Here is a 25431-nt window from a genome sequence, read left to right as displayed (position 1 = left end):
TGTAGAGGTAACGGTGAGGATTGGATCTTGGCCAATTTTAATAAGGAGGTCGGAAATATCGCAGCGCATCTTAAAGGTGAGTTTTATCCTGCCTCGAAAGACGATGGCATGGCATTTAGACGGATTGAGAAGGGGTTTCCAGGAGATGAGGTAGGAGTTGAGGGATTGGATGGAGAGGTTTATACGGGACTGGGCGGCACGGATATTTCTGGATGGGGTATAGAGAATTAGGTCATCGGCATATTGGAGAGTTTTGACTGTGTAAGGCGTTGTAGAGGAGTGGTGAAGAGGGATATCAGCAGTGTAGAGAGAGAAAAGGGTTGCCGAGAGGACCGAGCCTTGTGGGATGCCTGCAGGGGGACTATAGGGATCGGATAAGGAGTCGAGGACTCTAACTTGGGAATGGCGATTGGAGAGGAAACTAAGGATAAGTCGACAAAGGTGGGGATGAAATTTAAAGATAAAGGAAAGTTTGAAAATAAGGCCTTCGTGCCATACGGAATCGAAGGCCTTCTGAATGTCTAGGAGGCAGGCGGTGGTGGGGATGTTATTATTTAGGTATTTGTAGAGGTCGGATTTGAGGACGAGGAGGGCATGTGATGTGCCGTGACCTTTCTTGTTGGCAAATTGGAAGCTAGGGATGGTATCGTGATCGGAGATGTGGGAAAGTAGAAGGTCATGGATGGCGACTTCAAAAATCTTCGAAAGGAAGTTGAGTAGGGAAATTGGGCGGTAGCTATTGGGATTGGATGCGGGTTCTTGTTTCTTGCGGATGGGGACGATGTGCGCTTGTTTCCAAGGAGTGGGGAAATGTGCTAAGATAAAGCAATGATTGAAAATTTGTGAAAGGAGAGGACTTGGTGTTTTGGCGCACCTCTTAAGGATAATGGTAGGGATTTTGTCAGGACCTGTGGATTTTTTGTTTTTACGGGAAAGGATTATGGATTCGACGGATTCTTGGGAAAGGGATGGGATTGGGTCGCAAAAATGGGGAGCGGGGCCTGGGGGTGGAATTGGAATGCTGGTGTAAACTGGGAAGTTGGACGTAAGGTCGGAGAGGTGTTGGGAAACTGAAGATTCGGTAGAAGGGTCTGAAAGATGGAGGGTAGTGCGATGGGCTACGAGGAAGGCTTTCGCTAATTGATCGGCATGGACTTTAGGAGAAGTGTTGTGGGGAAGGGTGGTAGGAGTTTTGGATTTGGCTAGGCGGGGACAGATGTGGCGGAGTTGGTTACATGTTTGATTATTTATGGAAATACCTGAAAGTTTGACGGTGTGGTGTTCGGCGTAGAGGGATTGGATTTCAGATCGGATGGTATGTGTTAGGGAATCAATGCGGGTTTTAAGGAAGTTGAAGCGGGGATTGTATCTGTTGCCGTGGAGTTGGCGGCGGAGGGTGGTTTTGAGTTTGATTAGGTCGAGGATGTGGGTGGGGAGGGTGATGAGATTGTTGTAGTTTAGGGGACGCATAGGGATGGTTTGGTTGCAGACTTCTTGGGTGATTTCGGTTATTCGGCATATTGTATTGTCTAAATACTCTGGAGAAGGGTAGGAGGGAAGAGAGATGGATGCCAGTTTGTCAGCTAACTTGTAGTTGACGAGATTCTAGTTGGCTTTGGAATAATCTGGAAGTAGTTTAGGTTGGATTCTAGGGAGTTGATCATTAGTGTAGAACTCTAGAACTACACCGTCATAATCACTGAGGCCAGGAACAGTTGGGAGATCAGAGGGAACTGTAGGGAAGTGGGACTGAGTGAGGAGATTATTACTCACGAAGAATAGGTCAAGGAAGGAATGGGAATTGGATGAGTGGTGGGTAGGTTGATTGGGCGGGAGAAGGGTTTCTGGGAAGGAATTCTGGGAAAACCAGTTGGCTAACCTGTTGCCATTGGGGTTGGGGATGGAATTGAACCACATACTGTGTTTGGCATTCAGGTCGCCGCCTAGTATGAGGAAGACTTGTTTATTTTGAGATTCTGGGAGGGCTCTGAGGAAATGAACAAGTCGGGTGAGGTCAGCTGGGTCAAGGATCTGTTTTGGGCAGTAGAGGCTGCCGAGGAAAGTGATAGAAGAACGGCAAATGACCGAGATAACCGTAATCTCAAGGGAAGGGGTGATGGATGATGGGACAAAAATTTGATTGGAGTTTATGTGATTGGACACTAGGATAGCTGTACCTCCACCCGGGCGGTTTATGCGGTCGGTTCGGAAGGAAGTGATGTTGGGAAAGGAGAGTCTGTGGGTCGAGTTAAGTCTTGTTTCTGCGAGTAGGAGGAAGTGCGGATTATGGGTGTTATGGAAGTTGAGGAGTTCATGTCTTTTTTGTCTACTCACAATGGAATTGGGATTGAGCAATACCACTTTAGTGGACATTGCTAGGAGAGACTTGGCATAGGAAGGACAGTAGGGCAAGTCTTTTTTCCATGGGAGAGGAAAGAGAATGATAGGTGGGAATGAAGGAGTTGAGTTGGGAGGCAAGCTGAGGAGTCGGCATATTGAATAGTGAATGGATTTCACTATCCAAATTGAATGAAGTGTTAGGACGAGTGGCGTTTCGGGCTATGGAAGCGTATGAGAGTGTTTGTTGATGGGGTGGGATAGGATTGTTGATTTGGATGGGATTGTGTTGGGGGTGGGGTCTATGATTTGGGACTGTGTTAGGGTTGGTTGATTGGAGGGTTGAGTTTTGGCGGGCGCGGGCTTGAACAAACATCGGGCAGTTCCGATAACTCGCCGGATGAGTGTTAGAGCCGCAGTTGATACAAGTGGGGTTTTGTTGTTGTGTTTTCGGGCATTCCCGGGGACCATGAGGGGTGTTGCATTTGACGCAACGGTATGGCAGATCGCAGTTTGAAGCCGCATGCCCTAACCTTTGACAGTTCCGGCACTGGGCAATTTCGTGGAACTGTACGTTTTCAAACTTGACAAGGCAATGGAACATCGCTCGGGCCTTGGACAGTGAGGATTGTTGGAAACCTGGTTTGAAGGTTGTAAGGAACAGATGAAGTGACTTATTGTTGCGTCTTGATGAACTCGTCTCATAAGGACGGACACTAACTGCCTCTGAGACACCAAGGCGATGAAGTTCATCAAGAACCTCTTGGGGGGTGTAAGTGAAGTCTAGTCCACGTAGAACTAGATTCACTGGTTTTTGGTGGGAAGGCGTGAAGGTAAAGAAGGGATGGTTCCCTTCTTTGAGTAATGCTTTGGTTGTTTCGAATTCTGTTTGGTTCGAGACGAGCACATGAGTGGAGTGGATGCTTGTTTTCTTAAGGGAGACGTTAGGGGAAGCACTAATTATTTTCGAGGTAACGGATTTGGTAACAGTCGGGTCGGCGCGGATTATTATTGGAGGGAATTTTTCCTGACTTACCTTAGGTGTAATGTTACTATTGCGGATCACTGTTGATTGTTGTTGCGGTGTGCTGATGGTGATAGGTTGTTGGGTTCCGGTGAGATGCATGTTGGGTGTAGTTGTTGGATTGAGAGTTGTCTGCTGAATGGTTGAAGTATTGGTGGTTGGTTGTTGCTGGATCAGTGTGTGTGTGAGCGGTTGAATCTTCCTTCGATTTCAATACTAGTCTCCATATATATATTACTTGCAGCATTAGATGCTATGGGGGCACTGCAGTCGAGGGATGTCGACTACCGGCTACTCCCTCAAAACTTGTTTTGCCATCCGTACCTATTGCCCGATAGGGTGGGTAGATTCTATTCAATTTTACATTGGGATAGCATGTCACAGATTAGGTAGGTAGGTTACAAAGCGAAGACGTTAACGAAAAGGAGAACTCGGTTTTGTCTGGGGTAGGGGACATTGATTGGTCTTGAGCGCGCAACTGGAGATCGCTAGCATGCGCTTAACATGCAGCCGAATATAACGGGTCACGACATTAAAGTTGAGCAGCGAACATTATTCGAACAAGCAGCCCCATTCCGTGGGGATGGTTTTATCTGGATTCAGTGTTTAGGGATAGACGCTAGACGCAGTGTTTAGGAATAGACGATAGACACTGAAAAGTCTATCTATCACTAAATTTTAAATTTGACTAATAACGACAGCCGACTAACAGCATTCTTTGTATTAGCAGCTAGCGGAAATTATCGAGGTTCGGAGGAAGTGTCATAAGCATCTCCGTTTTGGCAAAACGATTAAACAACCGGGAGTGGGCATGCATGACAATAATAGGAGATTTCCTAGCGCGATAAAGAAAAACGAAGATCGTTTTGCCAAAACGATTAAACAACCGGGAGTGGGCATGCATGACAATAATAGGAGATTTCCTAGCGCGATAAAGAAAAACGAAGATCGTCGCAGGCAGAAGTTGGTCGATAAGGTTTTGTGGAAACCCAACTCACTTAGTGCCGAACAGATGAACCGCATTGTACGGACATTATTTGCGGTCTATTCTGTTCGGGTTAATAATAATAGTGTTGCAAATGAGGAGGTTTTTTCACTTTTGACCATGAAGGAGATAGAATAGGAAGTCCTCTCCGTGGAAAATAAAAAGACGCGAGGTATATAAATCGCTGTTCCACTACCAGCTGAATCTACTGTTCGACGCATTGCAATGCTTTCAATATATATGTATACCCAAGCGCTGCAAATTAAATAACGCATTTAGAGTTGCGCCGGATGTCATGGTCATGGCAGCAGTAATATCTGGACATGTATGTAGTTCTTTGCAGTACGGTTAGTTTAAAGTAAATAATCTTATATTTCACCTTAATCCACCACACTATGGTTGCATAAATGAGCATCCGCCTAATGATAGCAACGTATGTATATCTATATTACTACGTGTGCCCTAAGCCCCCATGTCCAGGAAAAAGTCCCATAGGCGATAGCACACCTTCTTGGGAGCCTCCATTGCTTCAGTTGCTAGGTAGCGATCAACACACAGTGACCTCTGCGTTAAAATATCATAGATCCATTCAATTAAACTTTTACCTCCATCTCCACCTGCTGACAGCATCACAAAGTTTTTGTAAAGGTGCACAATCGAAGGTCTCTTCAATGTCCACGAACACTCTCATCGCCTCCATCATCCCCCTTATCAGAGTTGTATCCTCTATTTTTGAAAGCAAAGACCAAAGAAGAACGGACTCACAGGACTTTCTCCGTTGGCAAGCATGTTGGTTTCAATTTGGTGGGTGGGGCCTTGGTGTCTGTGTACCTGCACGAATATGACGCTTCAGACGCTTCTGTGAGAACTTTGTTGAGACCAGCTTAACAACATTTTCGCTAAGTTGTTTGGATTCGAACAATCTCCTTTCCCAGGCTTAGCTATCGAGACTACCTTAACTTTTTGTGAATAAGCATCGCTGAATAGATATCATCCATGTCAGGTGCTTTGAAATGTTCAAAGTAAAACAATGGAAACAACACTACCTACAGCTATCTTTCTGCTTCTCAAACTTTTCAAAATAAATTTGCTACCTTTGAAAGCAGTCAGTACATAGGCAACCCATATTAACTACGATTACAGGACTGAAATCTTAGCTAAAATAGTTCAGTTCAACTGATACTATAATACTATCTATTGCTACTATTCGTCCGAGTTTCAGCTGAGTGCGAACAGGAGGTTAATGCTTTGATGATTGCATGATGCATTACTTCTCAAAACCCAATATCTTTAGATAATATTTCCTTCTTCAACTGAAAATACAAACAAACTTTTTTTGCGTTAAGTCAGTTTACAAAAACCTTTGGGTGACATAGTTATGAAGCAATTATGTTTATGATGTAGAAACACTGGAGACATCCGCATTCAAATCAGAAAAACTTGTCAAAAACTAGAACCGCGTTGTATACACTAATATCTCATAATTGCACGTAATTACCGGCAAGCATACGGAAATAATGAGTTCCACTCACGCTACCTGGATTTCAAAGCAACTCCCGTAAAATTTTCACCTTTCACAAATTATGAAGGTGCCAGACATAGAACTCCAAATAAACGTACCAAATTTGAATATCATGGCGATGCCATTGTTGTGAGCAACCTTGTTCGATTTCAAAGATATATAATACCTTCAAGCATAATAGAGCCCCGCAACGTGCACAAAGTACGTTATTCAGCATTTTAACACCATGGAGCCGCAGTACGGCGATTTGCCTATGCAGACGGAGTGAATGGGGAACTGCTATCGGGCTCCGGAAGCGGTGATTCTGCATAATTTCACTGTCAATAGAACGGCCGCTGTCGGAATCGTATGAATGAAAAGCTTCTTTTCAGTTTGAATGTCTCCCAGCACAGCGTCATGTCTGCCTATAATTGCATTTCAAACAGGTAATCCGCGAGTCTTGTTGTTGGCTCTGCGCCTCCATGTGACGAGTTAGCCGCGGATCGGTTGTAATGATATTCTTAGACTTTATGAAGATATCAATTTACCAGGTATCGAATATGGCAAGCAGTTATGGTGGCTCACACACGTACTGATTGTTCATGCCTTCAAACCAGTTGACGTAAGCTACAACTGATTTCATTACTATAATACATTGGGTTCCACAAACTAACAATGGCAAATAATCTGCTTGATTGGACTATGTACGAATAGTATAAATCGAAAAAGCAAAAATTAAGAATTTACTTTGAGAATCATTGCGAAAACACAAGTTTAGCAGCCCCAAATCAACTAATTCCATTCATAGATTCCTTATCCGCAAAAGATACTATCTAGGATAGATACATGGGCTTGGTAATTGAAGTGCAACCCATGTTCCCAAGTAGGAAAGCGGAGAAGACTATATGCGGTTTTATCTTTTCCAATTATGGCAATGACCGAACGAGTGTTTGTGAGGTTTCGCTTAAGTGAATTTGTTACGGATTTCTACATTTCTATTTTTTTCTACGCTTCAAGCAAATAATGTCATATCGAATGTCTACGAGCAATGTACGCATTCATCGCTGCAGAAATAGACTGGAAGCACTTTCATGTTTCTACGGTAGTCACTCAATGCCTTTCGGCTTCTCACTTTAATTGGATATTTGTCGGTGGATGTGGTTTCGAGATGAAAAGTGGTGTAAATGTGAAGCACGACTGCCTCTGGTTTTAGGCAGTGACCTAATTTCATAATGCGCTTTTTACGCTAAAGTCAATCTAGAGTGAAGTTACATTCCGCTTCGTTCGCCTATTTTAGTTCGGGCTTACCTATAATTTGCTTGAAATTCCTCATGCTTAAAAGCATGCTGCCAGTGGTCCAAAGGGCTCGATTGGACCCTCTTGCGTCACGCATAAATTTGTCACCAAGAAGAAAAGCTAGGAAGACGGGGGCGGGGGAACGTTAAAAAAATTAAGTATTCATGCGTGAAAAGAAGAGCTCTGATCGAGTGTGAACATGATTAGGCCTTCAAAGGATCATAACGCTCGCACCTCTCGCGTCATTCACAAAATCACGTGTCTGGTGCGTTTGGGGCTCACATCGAGATGAACTTAAAATCAGTGAGCAACAGTTAACTATGTATATAATATCCAGTATCCACGGGTTCACAGCAAGAAATTTTTATTGTTTCTTCATTTACTGGTGCCGAGTTGATGGAGAAATTTACTTATTTGTACGCAGGGTTTTTCTTCACATCCAAAATCTTATTCAAGTCGGTTTACAACCTCTCTATACGTCTGTTTTTTAGTCGTTGCATGTTGGAAGGGTTTAATACCGTTAGTTCCTACCATGCGGTTATGGAAAACTGAAACCATTGCTTTTTCCTTCGCCTCCGTGGAGCCCATTATGTTGGGGGCAGTATCAGTGACTAACTGCAACTCATGATGATATTCGGCATCTTTCCTCTAAGCCCCTCCGTCCTGACTTTTGAGTTATTTCTGAAGCTATCATATGTTCGACAACCTCGGGTGACAATAGTGTCCCAATGGCAGCAGTCATCTCTGCCCCCCTTCGCGGCAAATCTCGGACATTGAAAAGTAAAACATACAACATCTTCTGCATCTGGGTTCTAGCGTCCTTTAGGTGAATCGCCCCACCTCATTTGCCAGAGTGCAGAGTAGATATCTCATACTAAAATCCAAGCTGCAGAGCCCAGAATCGAGCTAACAATTCTCGAGATAATTTCTCAATTTGCCCCTTTCGTGAAGATTTCAACCACCTTGGCTGCTGCTTTCACTTTGCTCGGAAACAACTTCCTTCAGACACGTTGTAATTCATCTTTGTAACCTCAAGAACTTCATCCGTTAGTTCATTTGGCCTGCTCGGCACTTGAAGGAAAAGAGTGTTAATAATATCCTGCTGCAAATCAGCGTTGGTGGTCGGGGGTGAGCATTTATTCTTGATTGATAACATAACCGCCTTGTATGTACCCCCTTGGGTTAATATTCGCCATATTGCATAATCCCTTAAAGTGTCCAGTATTAGTTCTCGAAATGGCAGTTTGTAGTTTACCCTTACCAACCTCTTGCTCGTCTGTAAAATTCACTTTTGTCTGAAATAGTCACTCCTATAGGGATGAAACATATGCAGATTTGAAATCCAACAGTCAAATTGGAATTGGAGAGTGTGGAGTTTATGGGACGCCCCAAAAAAAGCGCAGAGTCGTGCACAATTTTTTCTTCGAATATAGCCGTATGTCTGGCCTGCTCATCTTTCACTTACACGCGGCTGCCGTAACCACGCTTCCTGGTCTCCTCTGCCTTTCGATGCAAATCATGAATTCGATCCCAATTCTCCTAACGTGATAGCATTCTCTGTACCACATTTTCTTGCACTAGCACCTCCTCCTTTCTTCCACGAATCTTATAGGTCTCTCCCATTCTAAATTCTTCGTCTGTGACAAAGGAGAGATAGACTTCGCATTGTATATGTTCGTCACCTCATCTATTAGGATGTCTATCGGCATCATTTCCCAGACGACGAACGATTCAGCATTTGACACAATTCTGAACGCCGCGCATACCCTCAGGACTGTATGTCTGACTGCTGCCCTAAGTTTGTTAGCATCAGATGAAATCTTCAATAACTTTCTTTCATTACCCTGGCTATAAGCAACCTAGAAGAATGCCGTGGCCCTCCCAGATTCGTCATCATTCTTGTCAAGTTTGTACTTGCGATGGATGCTTTGTCGCAAACATACTGCAAGTGTTACTTATAACTGCGATTCGCATCTCTTACCACTTCCAAGTACTTGATGGCCGCCAAAGCCGGTGTTAAGTGTTAATATGATTCCTATTTTGAATACGAACATAATTTCTTCTATCGCGCTATCGCGGAGACAACGTACTCCGGGGGGCCCGTCATCTGTGTCATTCTGGAGCCCCCTTCCTGTAAATAGCTGCGAGATAAAGGGAATACCAGTCTTTGCCAGCAATTCCCGCATGAGATTTCAATTGGCCGAATCGAATGTATTTTTCACGTCCAAGGTCACCACCACGCCCTTTCTATGAATTACGCCTTCGATGAAGCCGGTAATCAATTTGATGGCATCCATGGCTAATCTGGCTTTAGGGAAACCAAACTACCAGTCTGAGGAGCCTCCTTGGCTCTCAACAACTGGAAGTAATCTATTGTAGATTACTCGCTCTAGCATTTTCCCTGTACTGTCTAGAAGACATACAAGTCCGTAGGCCCACCTGAAGGTTTACCAGCCTTAGGCAGCAGAACCAAGTTCTGCCGCTTCTATATGGTAGGAAATAACCCCTCGGACATCCTTTCTTCGAACAACTCCGCGAACATGCCTGGTCTTGATTTCACGTCAAGCTTAAGGGCCCTATTCTATATGCCATCCACACCCGGGGCTTTGTTGTTCTTATTCAAAGATGTCAGATAGTAACCGCCGGATGATTTTTAACGAGAGTGTAGGGCAAGACGAAAACGAACAGCCTCTGAACCGTCCCATTGTGATTCTAAAGGCGCTTCTCAAAAGGGCTTACTTCCGCTTCCGGACGCAGCTCCTTACAGCATTCCCCCCTGTTCCTTTGGATGGGAAGCTTAAGGGTATTGCGGTCTCCTTATAGGCGCGCTCTTTTTGCTTCTAATCGACCCCAACTACCGGCCCTTGAGTCCTTCGTCTGGCTACCGCTGGCCAGTTTACTATTTCACCAATAGGTTGCTCTTCTACTAGGAAATGAATATCTCCTTGGCGACTCATCGTGTCATATGGACAATTGTTTCTGTAGATGCGGCTGCTTTATTAGTTTGTTCTAAAAACCCTTCTATGAAGGTCTAGGCATTCAAAGCTTTTGCAGCCCAGCCTGAATTTTTTTTGTCAGTTTTGAGCATACTGGTGCTCTGCCCTGTGACTCCACCAGTAGTTGAGAAAAGATTGCCTGTTGAACGTTGTGGGTGTAGCCTTCACTGGCACACCAGGACACATCAGGCGCCAGTGTAGGACTAACAATGGCCAGGTCCACGATTGAGGAGGCCAAAACTAAAAAACAAAAGTATGCAATAGGCTTCATCCTCTTGCGTCGGGAACAAGATTATGAAGCATTTCCTCGAATACAGACACTGTCAGACTTGATGACGCGTAACAGCGGTAAACATATACAGCCTATTTTCGCCTATACAAAGCCATTAGCTGCCAGACTCGCAGCACATTGTATGGTTTCCATCTCGGATTCGTAAGTGGTCCGCTCAAGTAAGTCCTAAGCGACCCTACAATGATTTAGACTTATTTAGACAAACCTAATTTTCTCATCGCAGTCCATCCTTTCCATTCTTTCCTTCGTATAAAATGCATTTGAGGTCACTATTGCACTGCCTAACAATATGGCCTTTCTCCTCATACCTTCTGCATCGATCTGGTCGCGAGGTATCCAAAACATAAGGCATTTAAGCACTCCTTTAGTGAGGTCTGTCCTCTTAAATGGGCATGCTTGCAATCAGGTTTTTAACTTGAGTGTGAAGACCATCAGTTTTGCCTTAACTAGATCTTTTAAGCTCTGACATAAGGATTCCTTATAGGTTCCTATATTTCTGCTTAGATTTTTAGATCGGGATTAACTTTAACCTTCTTGAATATTTCCGTATAAGACAGAGTTCCCTTGCTGGAGGTGACAATCGCTTCTAGCCAAATTTGCGCTTTTGCTTTCATTTTCGCGTTTTTTCGATCACCTTTATCTATCCATTGTCTTGGCTCCCCTTGGGTTCTGCTTACACTAGCTAACATTTGCTCTTTCGCGGCATGCTTTCCCGTCTTTGCTCTTCCGAAGTGCCTGTATGCCCTTTTTCCGCTTAGAGGGCTGTTGATTCCCCAGAGAATACCCATATTTTTCATATACCATAAACATGGCCATAACTCGATGGCACGTGTCGCTTGGCAGGCCTGTGACACTGTTGGTCAGCAGGTTTCGTCCTCTCCTTGGAATAGTCCTCAGCTTTGTAGTTTGGTACACGTAGTGATAAACACGAACAGCTGAACTATTTTTGCGCCAAGCTAGGGAAGGGTAATAATTCCGAATTAGGGGTCTGATTTCTATGAGTTCCGATGGGGTTGCTATATGTTCCTTCACCTTTGGCATGTATTGACCATGCCTGACATTTGTCTTGCGTTGTTCATATTTCTGTCGTCCATCGATCTGCTTTCAGCTCATCTTTCTTCCGTTTTAATACTATTGATCTCGGCAAGGTGGTACTACGTCTGAACACCTCTTTCTCCAAATTTAAATACTACTTGAAGCGTTGGATGCCAAGGTGGCCAAGTTGTACACCGTCGAGGAACTGCGGTTGAGAGATATCCACCACCGTGAGCCCGCCTGCTCACTGCCAAAAGCCTTCCACGGTGGTTTTATGTTTTGGGTATCTTTCCAATAGCCATTTGGTTCCATGCACCATAATTGAGAAAACACTAACCTATACACAGTCGGAAAAGAAAGCCCATGAACAAATATGTCAATCTGACATACGAAATGCGGAAACATTACGGAGTACGTACAAATGGAGATAAATATCCGTTTACGTTGATTCTTACAGAGAAAATACACAAAATCTTTCTAACCTGAAGCGCTCAGCTTCTGGTTCCCGGCTTTGTTTTCTTTTTTGTTCCTTTTTTGGGCGATGAAGCTAAACCTCTTGGTTAAATACGCGTTAAAAATCCCCTTTTCCTTGTTCAGATCAGCGCCCATCAGCTCCCCTAATCAATTATTACATGACTTGCCTCCCACATTTCAAACCAATCCTAAAATGTTTTTTTTTATGGTTACACATCCTGCTACTATTGTATTTCATCTAGTGTACCACAGGCTTCTATTCTGTACTCCCACTTCCTTTTCTTTTTTGTCAATGACTTTTCTTCCCTCACTCTGCTGCAGTATGTTAGTTATAAGATATTCTCATGTATCTTGTTCCCAATGAATAGTATCTGCCTCCAATTTATCCCTGTTGGTACTCTACAAGCGTTTTGGGGCGTGAGCAAATAACACTCGATGTGCTATTCTTTAAAAAGTTCTTTAAGCCTTTTTCCTTTGCCTATTGGGGGCTACCATTTATTCTTAGTTAAACTGCTTCTAAGGACTGCATTTACTTTGGACGATTAGCTCCGTTTGACAATTCAATGACAATAACAATCCAATATTTTTTCCTTGGTACCTCGAAGATAAATCGGGCATAGGTAACCCGAGTGGATCTTACACATAGTTTCAGTAGCAAAACCAATTTTCGTCTTTTGCTCTAAATGGGAATCACTCCTTGCATCAGTCAAAGGTGCTAATGAACTCACTGTGGTTGGTCTGAATGGTTAATTCGAAAGCACTCTTGAGAATTTCGCCCAATTCACGGTCTGGTTGTCCCTCAATACCTCCGCAGATTTCCCACGGTTCGCGTCAATAAGTTCTTACCTTGCTAAGAAAGTGGTAATAATTTCTACCCAGAAAGATGATTCTTAACAATTTTTTAGTGGATGTCCAACGGCTTCAGAGCCGCCTCAAGGTAAAACTTTATGTACGTTTAGATATTGCCAGCTTAAGCCTGAGGGACCTAACAATTAAGCTTCCCTATTGTCCTTTGACAAAATGTTCTTGCTCTGCTTCAGGCGCACTCTGAAGAACAACACGCTCTGAATGCTGTGTGTCCTGTTTCGCTATAGCCGCTACGAGCAAGATTTGCTCCCTGATGAAATTGTCCACATGGGGTGGACTACTCATGTTCAGTTCGTTGAAATCGCCAATCAATATTTTAGAATATGAATTTTAACGTCCAATAACAAATTGCCCACCAGATTTCTTCCAACATTTGGTCTGGTACCGGATGTGATTGTACTTTTGCCGTAACGCTCTTTAATGTCTTGGTTGTAGGATGAAATTGGAGGTTTATTTACACGCAGTCTATATGAATTTCGTTCATTCTTAAAATCCAACGGCTTCTCTGCACAGTGCTTTTATTGCTTTTATTGGCGAAGAATTTAGATTTTTCTGCGAGACGTCAATCTCAAATATCGCAATTTAACAACAGCAAACGATCTATGATAATTAGCGCAGGATTACGTCTGCAATACAATTAGGGTTTACTCCGTGGCTCACGTTAACGGTGTCAAGCCTAGTGGTCTATCCTCCTGTTTCTTCCAAATCGATTTACACGAGTAAGATATTTAGATTTAGGTGAACGAAAGTTTCCGCTGATCTCCTTAATTGATGTGGTAAGGAACAAATTAACAACATGCTCAGAATGAGTGCCGGATTTTTTTTTATTTTCCATCACTATCATTATGGAGTATGTACATATGCTTATAAGCATTTTATTTGGTTTATTCTTCCTCATGAAGACGGAATATCTTGCTTTCAAACGTTTCTGGCATTCCTTGTCTTGCAGCATTTGCATTTTTCCCGATTATATCCTTCATAAAAGAGAATGGCATTTAACTTCCATTTCAATGGAGTTGCTTTGATTAGGACTCTCCGCTGCAGTCGATCTCTTGTACTTGATCCGCTAACAATAGCTCTCTTCCCGAGAAGACAATACAAATCCTCAAGATAGTTCACAAACAGAAATGCACTACTTTTGATGTCCTGGAACTAGGCCATAGAGCAATGCTTTAAAATGGGGATAGTTTGCCGCTTAAGATTCCGTCTCCGGTGAACCTGGCGAGGCATAGGTCGCACCTTGGGGAGTGTGAGCATACGTAATATGTTGTAAAGCCATTATGCATCTCAATCCGATTATGTGTCTACTATTTCTCACAGTTAGTTAATCCAATTTGAGTATCGGCTAGTAACCGTAAGGGCCACTAAAAAAAGATATGTTTTTATATTTCTTCGAGAAGACGGACAACGTGCTAACAACATAATTAAAATGATAATCTTGAGTATACTCGTATGTCCGGATGTAGGAATAATGTCTGAAATGGTGTATGCCTGCAATACAGTAGTACGCCAAAAGGCTTCATGATAGACTGAAGCGTGTTCGTGATAAACATCTTTATTGAAAGAGAGCGGGAAATACGATGAAATCAATACTTGGCTTGGTCAGTTCTAATTTCATTGAATGCGGTGCTGGGTAAACGGCCATGTACGAATCCACGGGCATTTAGTTGCACTATTTTCATGTACACAAATTGCACGATTTGCAATTAGTATGTCCGAGCTACAAGCGACGAATTAACAATTGAATGGGGTTATTGTTACATCAATTACATCATTTCGGTTCACTGTTAATTGATGACCGATTAGATGAAATGAGTACCAGAGGTACCAGTTTGGTATTATGTAGAAGACGCAGGTTTAGAATAGGAAGTATACTACACTTTATTCATTAAAGAAAGGCCATTATGATCCTTCTAATTGGCAGGCGGAAAAAATCAGGTATTACTTCGTATATTGGGTTAGCCATTGACCATGCATTTTTAGCTGTTTAAGCTCTTCAGCTCAGTCTTCGATTGGAATGAATCTTCTCTGCAAACCTATTTTATGAACTTCCTTCCTTCCTTCCTGAACGTTAACACTAAGTTAACTTATCCTATATATTCTCTGATATGTAACGTTTTTGTATCCATTGCTATCATCTTTCTAAAGACATTTTCCTACATATATGGAAAGAAGATCGTTATCCCTGTGTATTGTGTAACTGTTGGTGGCTGACCGAAAACTGCCGCTCAATCTCAATCCTTTCTCCTCTCTCTCTAGAATCTCAAAAGGTACTTTGGTGATTGGTTAGTTCTTATGCAGCTTTTAACATCTTATTACAAGAAGCAGTATAAGTCCAGTTGCTTTTCAAAACTTTATGGCTTATCGCAGGGCACAGGCGATCTCATCAGACGCCACCGCCACCAGCTTAAGCCAAAAAATAGTTTTGTTGTCCGAGTTTATAAAGGATAAGCACAATGCACACCACATCATAAAGATGTCCTAACAGTGTCACAAGTCACTCAAGTGATGCCTAACCGTATTGCCATCCAATTGCGGCCGAATAACGCAAAAAGACGGGGACCGCCTAGAGAGTCAACGGCACCCTAAGAAGAAAAACAGCATACAGGTAGTTCCGAAAAGCGTAATTAAAAGTTCAGAATTGGGAAAACACATGGCCAAAGTGGAACGAAGCGCAAGGTGACAACCGGAAAAGTTTAACTTAGATGAGAGGGAACTGAACTGAGAGAGCAGATTTACCTAAGAAGGGGTGTTTAGAATGCCTCATGTTTGGACACCACGTGAAGGCATGCACCAGCGGCATTGATCAACCCGATCAATACAGAATGTGTAGAGAGAAAGACCATATTGCCAGAGAGTGCAATAGAGGCCCCGAATACTTATTGTGCGAAAGAAAGGAGGGACTGGTTAGCCGGCACATTATCGTAAGTTGTAAATGCTTAGAATTCAGGATAATGTTGATTGCAGTGGGAAAATAAGATTTGTAAATCTTATCCAATGCAGAGTCGGTTAGGATTTACTTGAGCAAACCATCTACAAAACTAAGATGGAAATTGCAATTATAATTGAAGCTTATAGAAACCTTCACGGTGGCGTATGGACTACAGATTTGACTGTGGGCGCACTGGCACGTGGTATGTCCTGGTGCGTCTGTGACAGGTACAACCACTACGATCACCAGGGAATCCCCATTTAGCTACGAATCAAGCCGCAGGGTAGAGAACCATAACAATCGGAATCGAGAAAAATTTTTGGCTGTTTTGCAAAGGCTTCAGATGAGCAGACCTTTATAGAGGTGTGGTTAGACCAACCTAATAAAGCAGGCATCTCTACGGAAATAGCCAAAACATGTGACGCATCCATGACCAGAAAGTGCTTATTCCCCAGTAGAAAACTAGCCAGCCTTCAATCAACCTACCACCGAGCCAGATAAACGGACGGTAGGTTTAATCGATCAGTGGCAAAAACAGCACCCTTATAAGGAAGCCCCAAAAATCCTCAAATTCACCATCCAATAAAGCAAGGAAATTTTTTTGAAAACAAAACCTTATTAAAATCGGTTTACGGTCTGTTTCGCTGCCTATCTATGACACGCGCATTCCTCAGAAACACGAAATTTGGTAAAAGGGAGGAATTATATCGCTTCACGTTGAAGTTGAGAGTGTGTCCCCATACATCTAAAAGAGATTGTTTTGAAGGAATATTGCTATGTGGTGTATAAAATGAAATGTCTCGATCAGTTTTTTTCGAAGCAGGTATTAGTTTTGTAATTGCTTGCATATGGGATGTGTGCAGGGATTCGAAAGAGGTCTATTGCTTCAAGGACCCATTTGCAGGAACATTCGCATGGTATGTAGGCCTCGACATACGCCACGACATTCATTTACGACATACGCAAATCGAATAATAATATCTTATTATATTTTGAAATTTTACTACGGACGGACCTTAAATTCATCCTAAATTCGTTTTAATATGAGGCGGCATAGTGGAAAGTTCGGTAGAAATCCTACTATCATTAACAAGTTATAGTAGGTGAAAGTATCGCCTCTCGCGTCAAATTACTACCTCCTAAGAAATGGAATGGCAGCATCACATCGAATTGAATTTCGGTTATATTCAACGTATCTACAGTTCGAGCTATTTCTAAATGGAACCATGTAGCATCATGTAGCCAAATAATCCTGTATAAAACATTAACAAAACCTTTCATACCTGGAAAACTGAGCTTTCCGTCTTGGAGACATTTTATAGTGGGAAGAGTGAAATGTGAATACGATTGATTATACTTTGCAACGCTTTTTCTGTGAAACCATCGCACTTCAACATCAGTCGCTGACTGTTGTCAAAGCAAGCCACCGTTTATACTATGTTAGAAGCCCATTGCGAACTAGATATTGATGATTTCACCAGAAAGTAGAAGAAACACTTTCACTCACACGACTGCCAACCATTACAAGCATCGAAGAATCTGGAACTAAAAATACCACCCGTAAAGCAGCTTATGCAACCTCCAAATCACCAAGCATGTTATGTGATCCATCAACCAAGATATTTTTAGAATAACGATGTCCCTATTAAAGGTCTGTGAGAAGAAACGCCTCTACCATAAGGTTCTCATCAATAAAAAAAGAATTTTCAACGTATCAATGGACCAGATAACACTCGGGGAGGCAAGTGAAATCTGCATCGACTTGTCAAAAGCCGACACTAACGCACAGGGGATATCAACCAGTTCTGCGGCGTTAATAACAGGAACGGTATATTGCCTGCCGATTGACGATCTGCAATATACAAACTACGGGAATCTTTCGTGGAGATTTCACCTATCAGCACCAATAAAGTCGAGGAAGAAATCAAACGAATGAAATAGGGGAAGCAACGGGTGGTGACATTGCATATGAGCTTTGAAAAGCGCGGAGACCGAACACCCTGGCACCGTAAGTTCTTCAATGGGTCTATTGAGGAGCGCAGAACATCATCTGATGCAGCAGCAGCATCATCAAATCACCGTCCGACCTGGTTGCAGCCCTATATCTTGAAGATTTTTGAACGCATTCTTGACAAGCACTGGCCTGGAACTGTTTGGCAGATTACTTCTGGCTAGTCCTCCCGTTCTCCTACCTTAGGGAGCCTCCAAATCAGGGAACTTCTTTCACCAAGAAGATTAATTCAGGGAACCCTCTGCCATCTTCGTAACAAGAAGGCTCCATCTGTCAACACTAAAAATGTTGTCCATAAAAAGTTCCCATGTATTTGTATAAAATTGTTAATGAATCCCATCCAACCTTCCACAAGAAAAAAAAATGTGTCAGTTACGAAAATCGCTTCTGCGACGGTTGAGAAACAAGGCGATAAGCAGATGCCACCCACAAACCTACCCGTCTCTGCATTTGGGCACTTACGGTGCATTTTTTACCAACAGCGTCAATCAATACCTCCACGCTGTAGAGGAAAAACTGCGTTGTACTCATTAGAAAACGTCGCCTGCTAGATGTATGAGCTTCACTCTTTGCCATTAGCCGACTTATGGCTAAATCTCCGGCGGCAGCCTTGTCAATAAAAGGTACTTAATCGCTGATTTCGACTTGATTATCAATTCGCCGATCGATGCGGTCATTCTCTTTAGTGTTCTCCTGCGTAAGTCTGAAACTTTGAGCAGTTATCCATCTGTTTACCCAAGTCTGTTTGCGCTTGTTCAGCTGTGCGTCCGACAACAAGCGCCGCAATATCTTCTGGAAAGTCGTCAGTGTCAGTCGAAAGTGTCAGAAGTCCGTCCTAAGGATGGATCCATATGCTACCCCGATGTAATCTCCATCCTCCTCTCACAGTGGGTGGTTTCTCAGATAACCCCTCAATATCCGTAAGAGATAGCCCGACACCTGGAATGAATTGTTAATCGTGCTAGGCATTCATTTTTCGAAATTAAAGGCACTTCTGATATCAAGTGTTACGAGGAGCACTATCCGTCGAGATTGATGGCTTGCACGACAGCATCCAAGGTGAATCTTCACCTTCTAAAATCGAACTTTTTTCGAAATAGGTCACCGGCAGCCATATCGTTTCAGCGAGTCTACTCGTAATGAGCTTTTTGACCATTTTCCCGGCTGTTTCAAGTATATAGAGTGGTCGGTATGCAGACGGCAGTTCAGGGTCGCCTTTCCCGTTGCTAATTAGCCGGAGCTTTGCCAACTTCCAGCGAGAAGGACAAATTCCTCCTTGACGCAAGCGTTGAATGTGGCGCGCATTAGGGGCCAATGGTGAAACGGCAGACTACATACCTCTGTCCAGATAGTATTGGACAATCGCTCCTTCTTATTTTTCATAGACCGCCTGTTCCAATTTTTTTATGGAGGAAAATAAACAGTCCCCGGAATAATGCCTGTAAAATGTGATCAAGTTGGCCAGCGTTAAGTAAACAGGATTTCGGCAAAGCCCCCGACTTTTTGGGTTACCAATTAATAACTGAATTCCCTCAGATCATTAATCTCGTCGACTAGGTCCTACCAACACTGAGCTTCGCTTTTGTTTCTCGCGCTGCGGAATCTGTTTTTGGCTGATTTGCATTTTGTCGTTATGGTACATGCCTCCGCCCGGTTTTAAACGTCGGAGTTTATGACGCTCCTTCTGCAGCTCGACAATTTTCCCGATCCACCAATAGATCGGTCATGTGATCTGTGGTGGTTTGCTCCGTCTGGGTGCTCTCCTGGGCAGGGACGCCTCGCAGGGTGTTAGCTACAACACCATCGCCCTCCGAAGTGTCCTCTAGTGCCGTGCTACCTGTACCAAGAGCTTCGATGAATCCCCTGTTGTTCACCTTTGCGGCGTTCTACGCACACGGGGAGCGTTGGGCTTGTACCTAGAAGAATGCGATGTATTGAAGGTCAATCATTGAGATGTCTTCAAGAAATCGCCACTAGTCCACCAATGGCAGCAGTAATTTCGACGCAAAGGTTACATCGTAAATACTCCCTTAGCGGCCTAAGCGTCGGAATATTAGGGAAGATCAGTTGTTTAAAATTAAGAGCCCTGTTCTCGCCGTTATTTCAAAAACCATTTACTTTTGGAATCTGTGCGGCGCATGTCCTTGTCAAGTGTCCTATCTTGAAGTCATCCCCAGCCAGGATCCGCCCCCCGTGCCCAAGAGCGTGTCCGCCGGAGCACTGGGTTTCGATCGACGCATCGCTTTGCGCGTCTTCCTCTTAATGACTTCATTTGACTGAGCGCATCTTGGTGTCTCGTCAAGTATTTCAGTCCTTGCTGTTCCAGTTCACTTGAGGCCTGACCTACGCTACGCAACGAACGGGCGTATCAGTTTGCTAATAATATTCAATGCACCATACCCTACTTCCAGGGTCCCGAAGAAGCTGGTGCTTGATAGACGACACAACTGTCAGAGGTAAGCTCCTATCACCGCATGAACGTCGGCAGAGAATTGTCGATGACTCTGGGGACTACCAGTGTGCATGGAGGTGTATCCGTAACTAGCGGTTCGGTTTTTATCGAGAAACTTTCTCAAGGCTACTACCTAGGGTGGTGGTATAATGGCAGGTAGGGCGTCAGATCTACTTGCTCGAGCACTCGGGGAGCGCCAAATGGTTCGTGTCTATGTTTGTGCTCATAAAAAAAAAGCCCTCTGGCCACTCTTTTCTGTTCTTGTTGCGCTATACATTGTTCTACATTTCATAAAAAGGCGATCTGGCCCAACGTGTCCAAAGGTAGAACGATCGGCTCAAGGAACATGGTCTGAAACTGAAAGTGAATAAAAAAAGAATCTTTGACCTTCTGCCCACAACTGCACGATTTAAATTGATATGAAATTGCTTCAGACGTTAGCGCAGCCTGTATGAAGCGGCATTCCACAACTGATTCCCTTCTGATTGCCGCATCACCGAACCTCTAAAATAAAAAATTTGCCGTAATGTCGTCCTCATCTCTATAATTCTAGGTGTTGGCCAACTATAAAAGTCAATGGATGACACCTCGCAATGATGAAGACGCAGATATTGCGTTGGGCCAGTGGCGCAACACGCCTTGATTTGAAAGCCTCGGAACTCCATTCAGATCAAGTATTTAACCGAGCAAAATGGTGCAATTGTCAAGAGGAACCGATCCCGCTTTTGAAGGGACAAAAACTGGAAAAGGTGAAAAAGATGTAAACTATTTCCCTTAAATCTATGGCAGAAAATTCATAATTTTGACTTCCCATAACATTCTTAGCAATAGTAGTATTTGAAAGAAAGGAACCACCATTCCACTTAATTTCAAAACAGTATGCACGTGGGAATGTTAATTCGTATTAAAGTTCATTCGGATTCGTTTTCGTTAACATAATATTTCCGAAACTACGTACTATTACTCCGAATATATTAAGGATTCTTTCCACTATCGAAGAGTGAAAAGAGCGTCACCACTCCAATTTTATTGATTATGAATATAACTGCAATTAATTTAATTGAATGTTAACTTAAGCTACATTTTGATAATTGATATAATTTCGTGGCGTTAATCCCCACGTGTTTTTCCAATTTAATCCAGAAGAAGTTGTTGAGACAAGCTTTCAGCAATTATACTAGGCTCGCATTCTAAAAGTTTAATTATGCATGTGCATTAATATCTCTTCCTGCTTTTACCTGAAAATCACTTAAATGAATTATATCTTTTCCTTACAGTTAAGCCAACGTAACGCCACCGGAATATATTCAAACCACTTTTTCGAATACATTTTACACTACAGAACTATACAATAAGGGTGCGGACGAACTGCCGGGTTGATTTCACTGGACAGGTGACAAGCAGGAATGCAGCGGTGTCCGTACATACATGAAATGCGAGAACGCCTTCTGGGACAGCCCCAAGAGTCGATGGCAATGGACACCATGGAACGTGACGGTTTAATTGATAATCGACAATCAGCTGAATTAAATCAGGTCGGGACAGTGGTCAAGGTAGGCGCGAAAATGCTCGTTCATGAACATCAGAAAAGAACAAATCTGAGAGAAAACCATCGTTTCAAAATTCTTCCAAATTTATTGTATAGTCATAGTATCCGAAACTCATCATTTCACGTAACATGTAAACTCTTTATACAATATCTCAATTCATGTTAAAGTTTAAGACAACATTTTGATTTCCGTTGATGCGTACAGCTCTCTTGTGAATGCATTTTATTAATTTTAATGTCTCCCTGCAGTTTGATTCAACATGTAAAAGTTTTGGAACCCTTTATAGAGAACTTGGATTTTAACCGTATTTAAACCGTCAAATTGTTCTTTGCACGAGTATTTATCGCCTTTGTGTGTTCGTTCCATGGAACTGTGTGAATACAACCTTAATATACACCACATTACTACAATTATTCTACTCATTTGTTATTTATTCTGTGTTATTTTCGATGGAGACTTGATAAACGAAAAGGAACAATCTGCGTTGTATATATCGAGATTCTTTAAGATGAATTATTCATTATTTGAAAGTGAATCTGACTAACGAGAGATAACAGAAAATTATACTTTTGGTAATTTCAGGTGGATTTAGAGTAAAGTAACAAACTCATATTTGATTATATGAATATAGTCATGTACATATATATTTGCATACTTTATAAATGTGATGTAAACTTACTTAAATACTTGTACATACTGCATCATCTCCCTTTCTTTATATAAATTGGATGCACTATCTGCACTTAGCTTTACCTATCAAAACATGTTTATTGTCGAGTCCTCATAGTATATCAAGTCTTCACAATTCTCTGAACATAAAAAAATCGAATTTTAGTAGAACATTTGAACCTAAATTTAAGTTTTGAATCTTTTATTCTATATATTGGAATGTATTTGGAAATGAATTGGAAATCCGTTTAAAAAGCCTTATTTTGGAGAGATTTAAGCGTTAGAATTTTCACATAATACAAACAGGACACTTTCTGAATACTCACTTTCAGGTTTACATCTTTGAGAAACAAAAACACGGACAACACATGAAAGCTTTGCTTACAGTGCGTATCAACAGATATTTCTTTCTTAAACACTGTGCATGCTCTTTGAACTACAATTGAATTTTCGAAAAATTACTCTAAGAAACTTAGGTTTCGTTACTCAAATTTTTACTCTTTGTTCGCTTAATCGTTCCTGAATGTTTTGTTATGCCTAGATATCTATTCATTAGTGGTAAGAAACTTAGGAAGTTACAAAAATGTGAGGAAAAATATAGATTTTATAAGTATTCTTAAGATAGTACGCGAAAAAGAAATCTTCATGCATCTATCACGGTTCAATCTTTATAACATTAGCTAAAATTAGAGTAATTTCCATTTTTCTGTTATCAACTGTTATCATCTCTACTGTACATTTCTTAAAGATGTTTCTTCTCTTTTCCATCACCATTTTAAGGTTTTGTGTGAAACAAAAGCTTATTAAAATCGGTTTACTGTCTGTCTGTGTCCGTTTGTCTTTTTTTTCGGGAGGTGGAAATCTTCCAAAGCCACAAGTACACATATCTCAGCTTGTGGGGTTTTTACCCCTTAACTTCTGTCCTCTTCCCCGCGCAAAATATTTCGTCACGGGGTGGATATAGCTCTAACCTTACCCTTCGTCTATCGATTGCATTCGCAACCGCGCCTTTCTCGCCTTCTCTGCCTCTCTTAATGTGCACTGAATCCGCCCTACCATGTCAGTTTCCAATTATATTTTCCTCTAGATTCTTCCTTTCCTCAAAGGATCTAGGACAATGGAAGAAAACATACTACGGGTCCTCCGGAGTACTGTTGCAGCTTGTACAGTTTAAACCTATAGAGGTATTTACGGTAACCACCATGTGCCGTGAGAAGCTGCGTGAGATCATAGTTTATCTCACCATGCGTACTCTGCGTCCACACCCTAATGATGGGAATAAATCTGTGGGTCCATTGACCCTTTTTCGCCGAATCGGGTCCATCATTTATACGTACCATTTCATCGGCCAAAATGTCGATCGGCGTCATTCCGGCTACTACATAGGCCGCTTCGTCCGAGATGGTTCTATAACCACAGGACACTCTTAGGGCGGTCTTTCTATAAACCGTGCTCATCTTTTGAGCATTGCATGCGGTATGCAATGCAATTGCGTAAAGCAGTATAGAGCCCACCACTCTAGCTATAACCAGTCCCCCATGATTTGGCATCGTCCCTGCCAGGACCATGCTTACATTGGACACCTTGGTACAAACATTTTGTAACTGCTGCTTGAAATTCAACCTCCCATCTATCATCCCTCCAAGGTATTTAATTGCTGGCTTTAAAGTGACGATATTTTTCCCTATTCTGATACAGGTACTGGTGCCCTTACGCCGCTTCGTGATAAGCATCGCCTCTGTTTTATCCTCCGCGAGTGCAAGACCTGCATCTTTCAGCCACTTCTTTATAGAAGTGATTGCTCCGGATGAATATAATCCAACATCCGCCAGATCGTTTGCAACAACAATCACCGCTATGTCATCGGCATAACCCACTATTGTCCCAGCACAAAGCCCGGTGGAACAACCGCGGAGACAATGTATTCTTTGGTCCATTGTCTGTGTCGTACCAGAGCCTTCTCTCTGTTAAGCAGCTGTCGACTAGCGCATTTAAGTAACTGGGTACATCAATCGCCGCCAATGACCTCCTTATAAGGTTCCTATTGGCACAGTCGAATGCATTTTGCAGGGTAAGGGTAATCACAGCACAATACTTGCTATTGCCACTCCTTCCGTGCATCGTATTTTCAGCTAAACCAGTGACCGGTTTGATGGCGTCCACTGTTGATCTAGCCGTACGGAAGACGAATTGTCGGTTTGATATCTCCAACATTTTCCCTATAGTGTCCAATAGGCCAATCGGAATATATAATAGTTCACCAGGAGGCTTATCAGATTTCGGCAACAACACTATCCTTTGCTTTTTTCATCCCTCAGGATCCGCCAAGGATACTTCAAACATCTCAACGAATTTGTCTGGCTTCGACTTAACGGCCAGTTTAAAGGTTTTGTTTGGTATGGCATCGAGGCCGCGCGCTTTGTTGTCTCCCAGCCTACCGCAAACCTCTAATACTTCTTCCTTCGTTACTGGGGGTATTACAGCCACATCTAAAGATGTCTGTAGACTCTAACCTCCTTCTTCTTTGTAAGCTCACTGTACAAACTCCTGGTCAATCCTACCCCTATCTCGTTAAACACACTGCAGGTATCCTGAGTAATCCGCCTGAGAATATCGATAAGTATTGCACTGCCATCATCAATGCTCTCGTCTGAAGCGCTATACATATTGTCCACCACGCCTCGAGGATGTGTCATAAGATCTGGCTAACTGCGGGATTAACGGAAGAGGTTGAAGACTTTATCCATCCCTGAGAGTGACGACAGCGTATTGCACTCGAACTCCGATACCGAGCGAAATACCGCGAAGTCTAACGTGGTATGTGCCATGACAAATAGAAAATATTGTTATTGCGCTGGTCGTTGAAGCAGAAGATGTTGCACAACGTGATTATTTCAAAACAGTAAGCGCATCACGAAAGAACTTATACGTGGTCGCAAACCTTCCGGTGTCCTGTGAGAGACGTTAATGACCTATGACGAACACTTGAAAAAACAAATCACCGCGGTTC

General features: G+C 42.6%; 1 protein-coding gene across 11 annotated transcripts in view; it reads left to right on the top strand.

The window, feature by feature from the left end:
* Nucleotides 1-25431, top strand: part of LOC119656594 (proton channel OtopLc) — a 156257-nt gene that overhangs the window by 36107 nt on the left and 94719 nt on the right. For 6 of the 11 annotated variants that reach the window (XM_038063005.1, XM_038063012.1, XM_038063013.1 and 3 more), the window contains exons 2-3: nucleotides 21480-21755; nucleotides 22754-22807. In XM_038063005.1, the coding sequence (XP_037918933.1) occupies nucleotides 21609-21755; nucleotides 22754-22807 (201 nt within the window). In that variant the 5' untranslated portion in view covers nucleotides 21480-21608. Of the gene's footprint in view, nucleotides 1-20933; nucleotides 20952-21479; nucleotides 21756-22753; nucleotides 22808-25431 lie in introns of those variants that run through there. The other 5 variants (XM_038063011.1, XM_038063014.1, XM_038063016.1 and 2 more) reach the window with 3 other exon arrangements.

This window comes from Hermetia illucens, chromosome 5 (genome assembly GCF_905115235.1).
Source record: "Hermetia illucens chromosome 5, iHerIll2.2.curated.20191125, whole genome shotgun sequence".
Taxonomy (NCBI): domain Eukaryota; kingdom Metazoa; phylum Arthropoda; class Insecta; order Diptera; family Stratiomyidae; genus Hermetia; species Hermetia illucens.
Note: the sequence above shows the minus strand (reverse complement) of the source record. Positions and strands in the feature narration are given on the sequence as shown.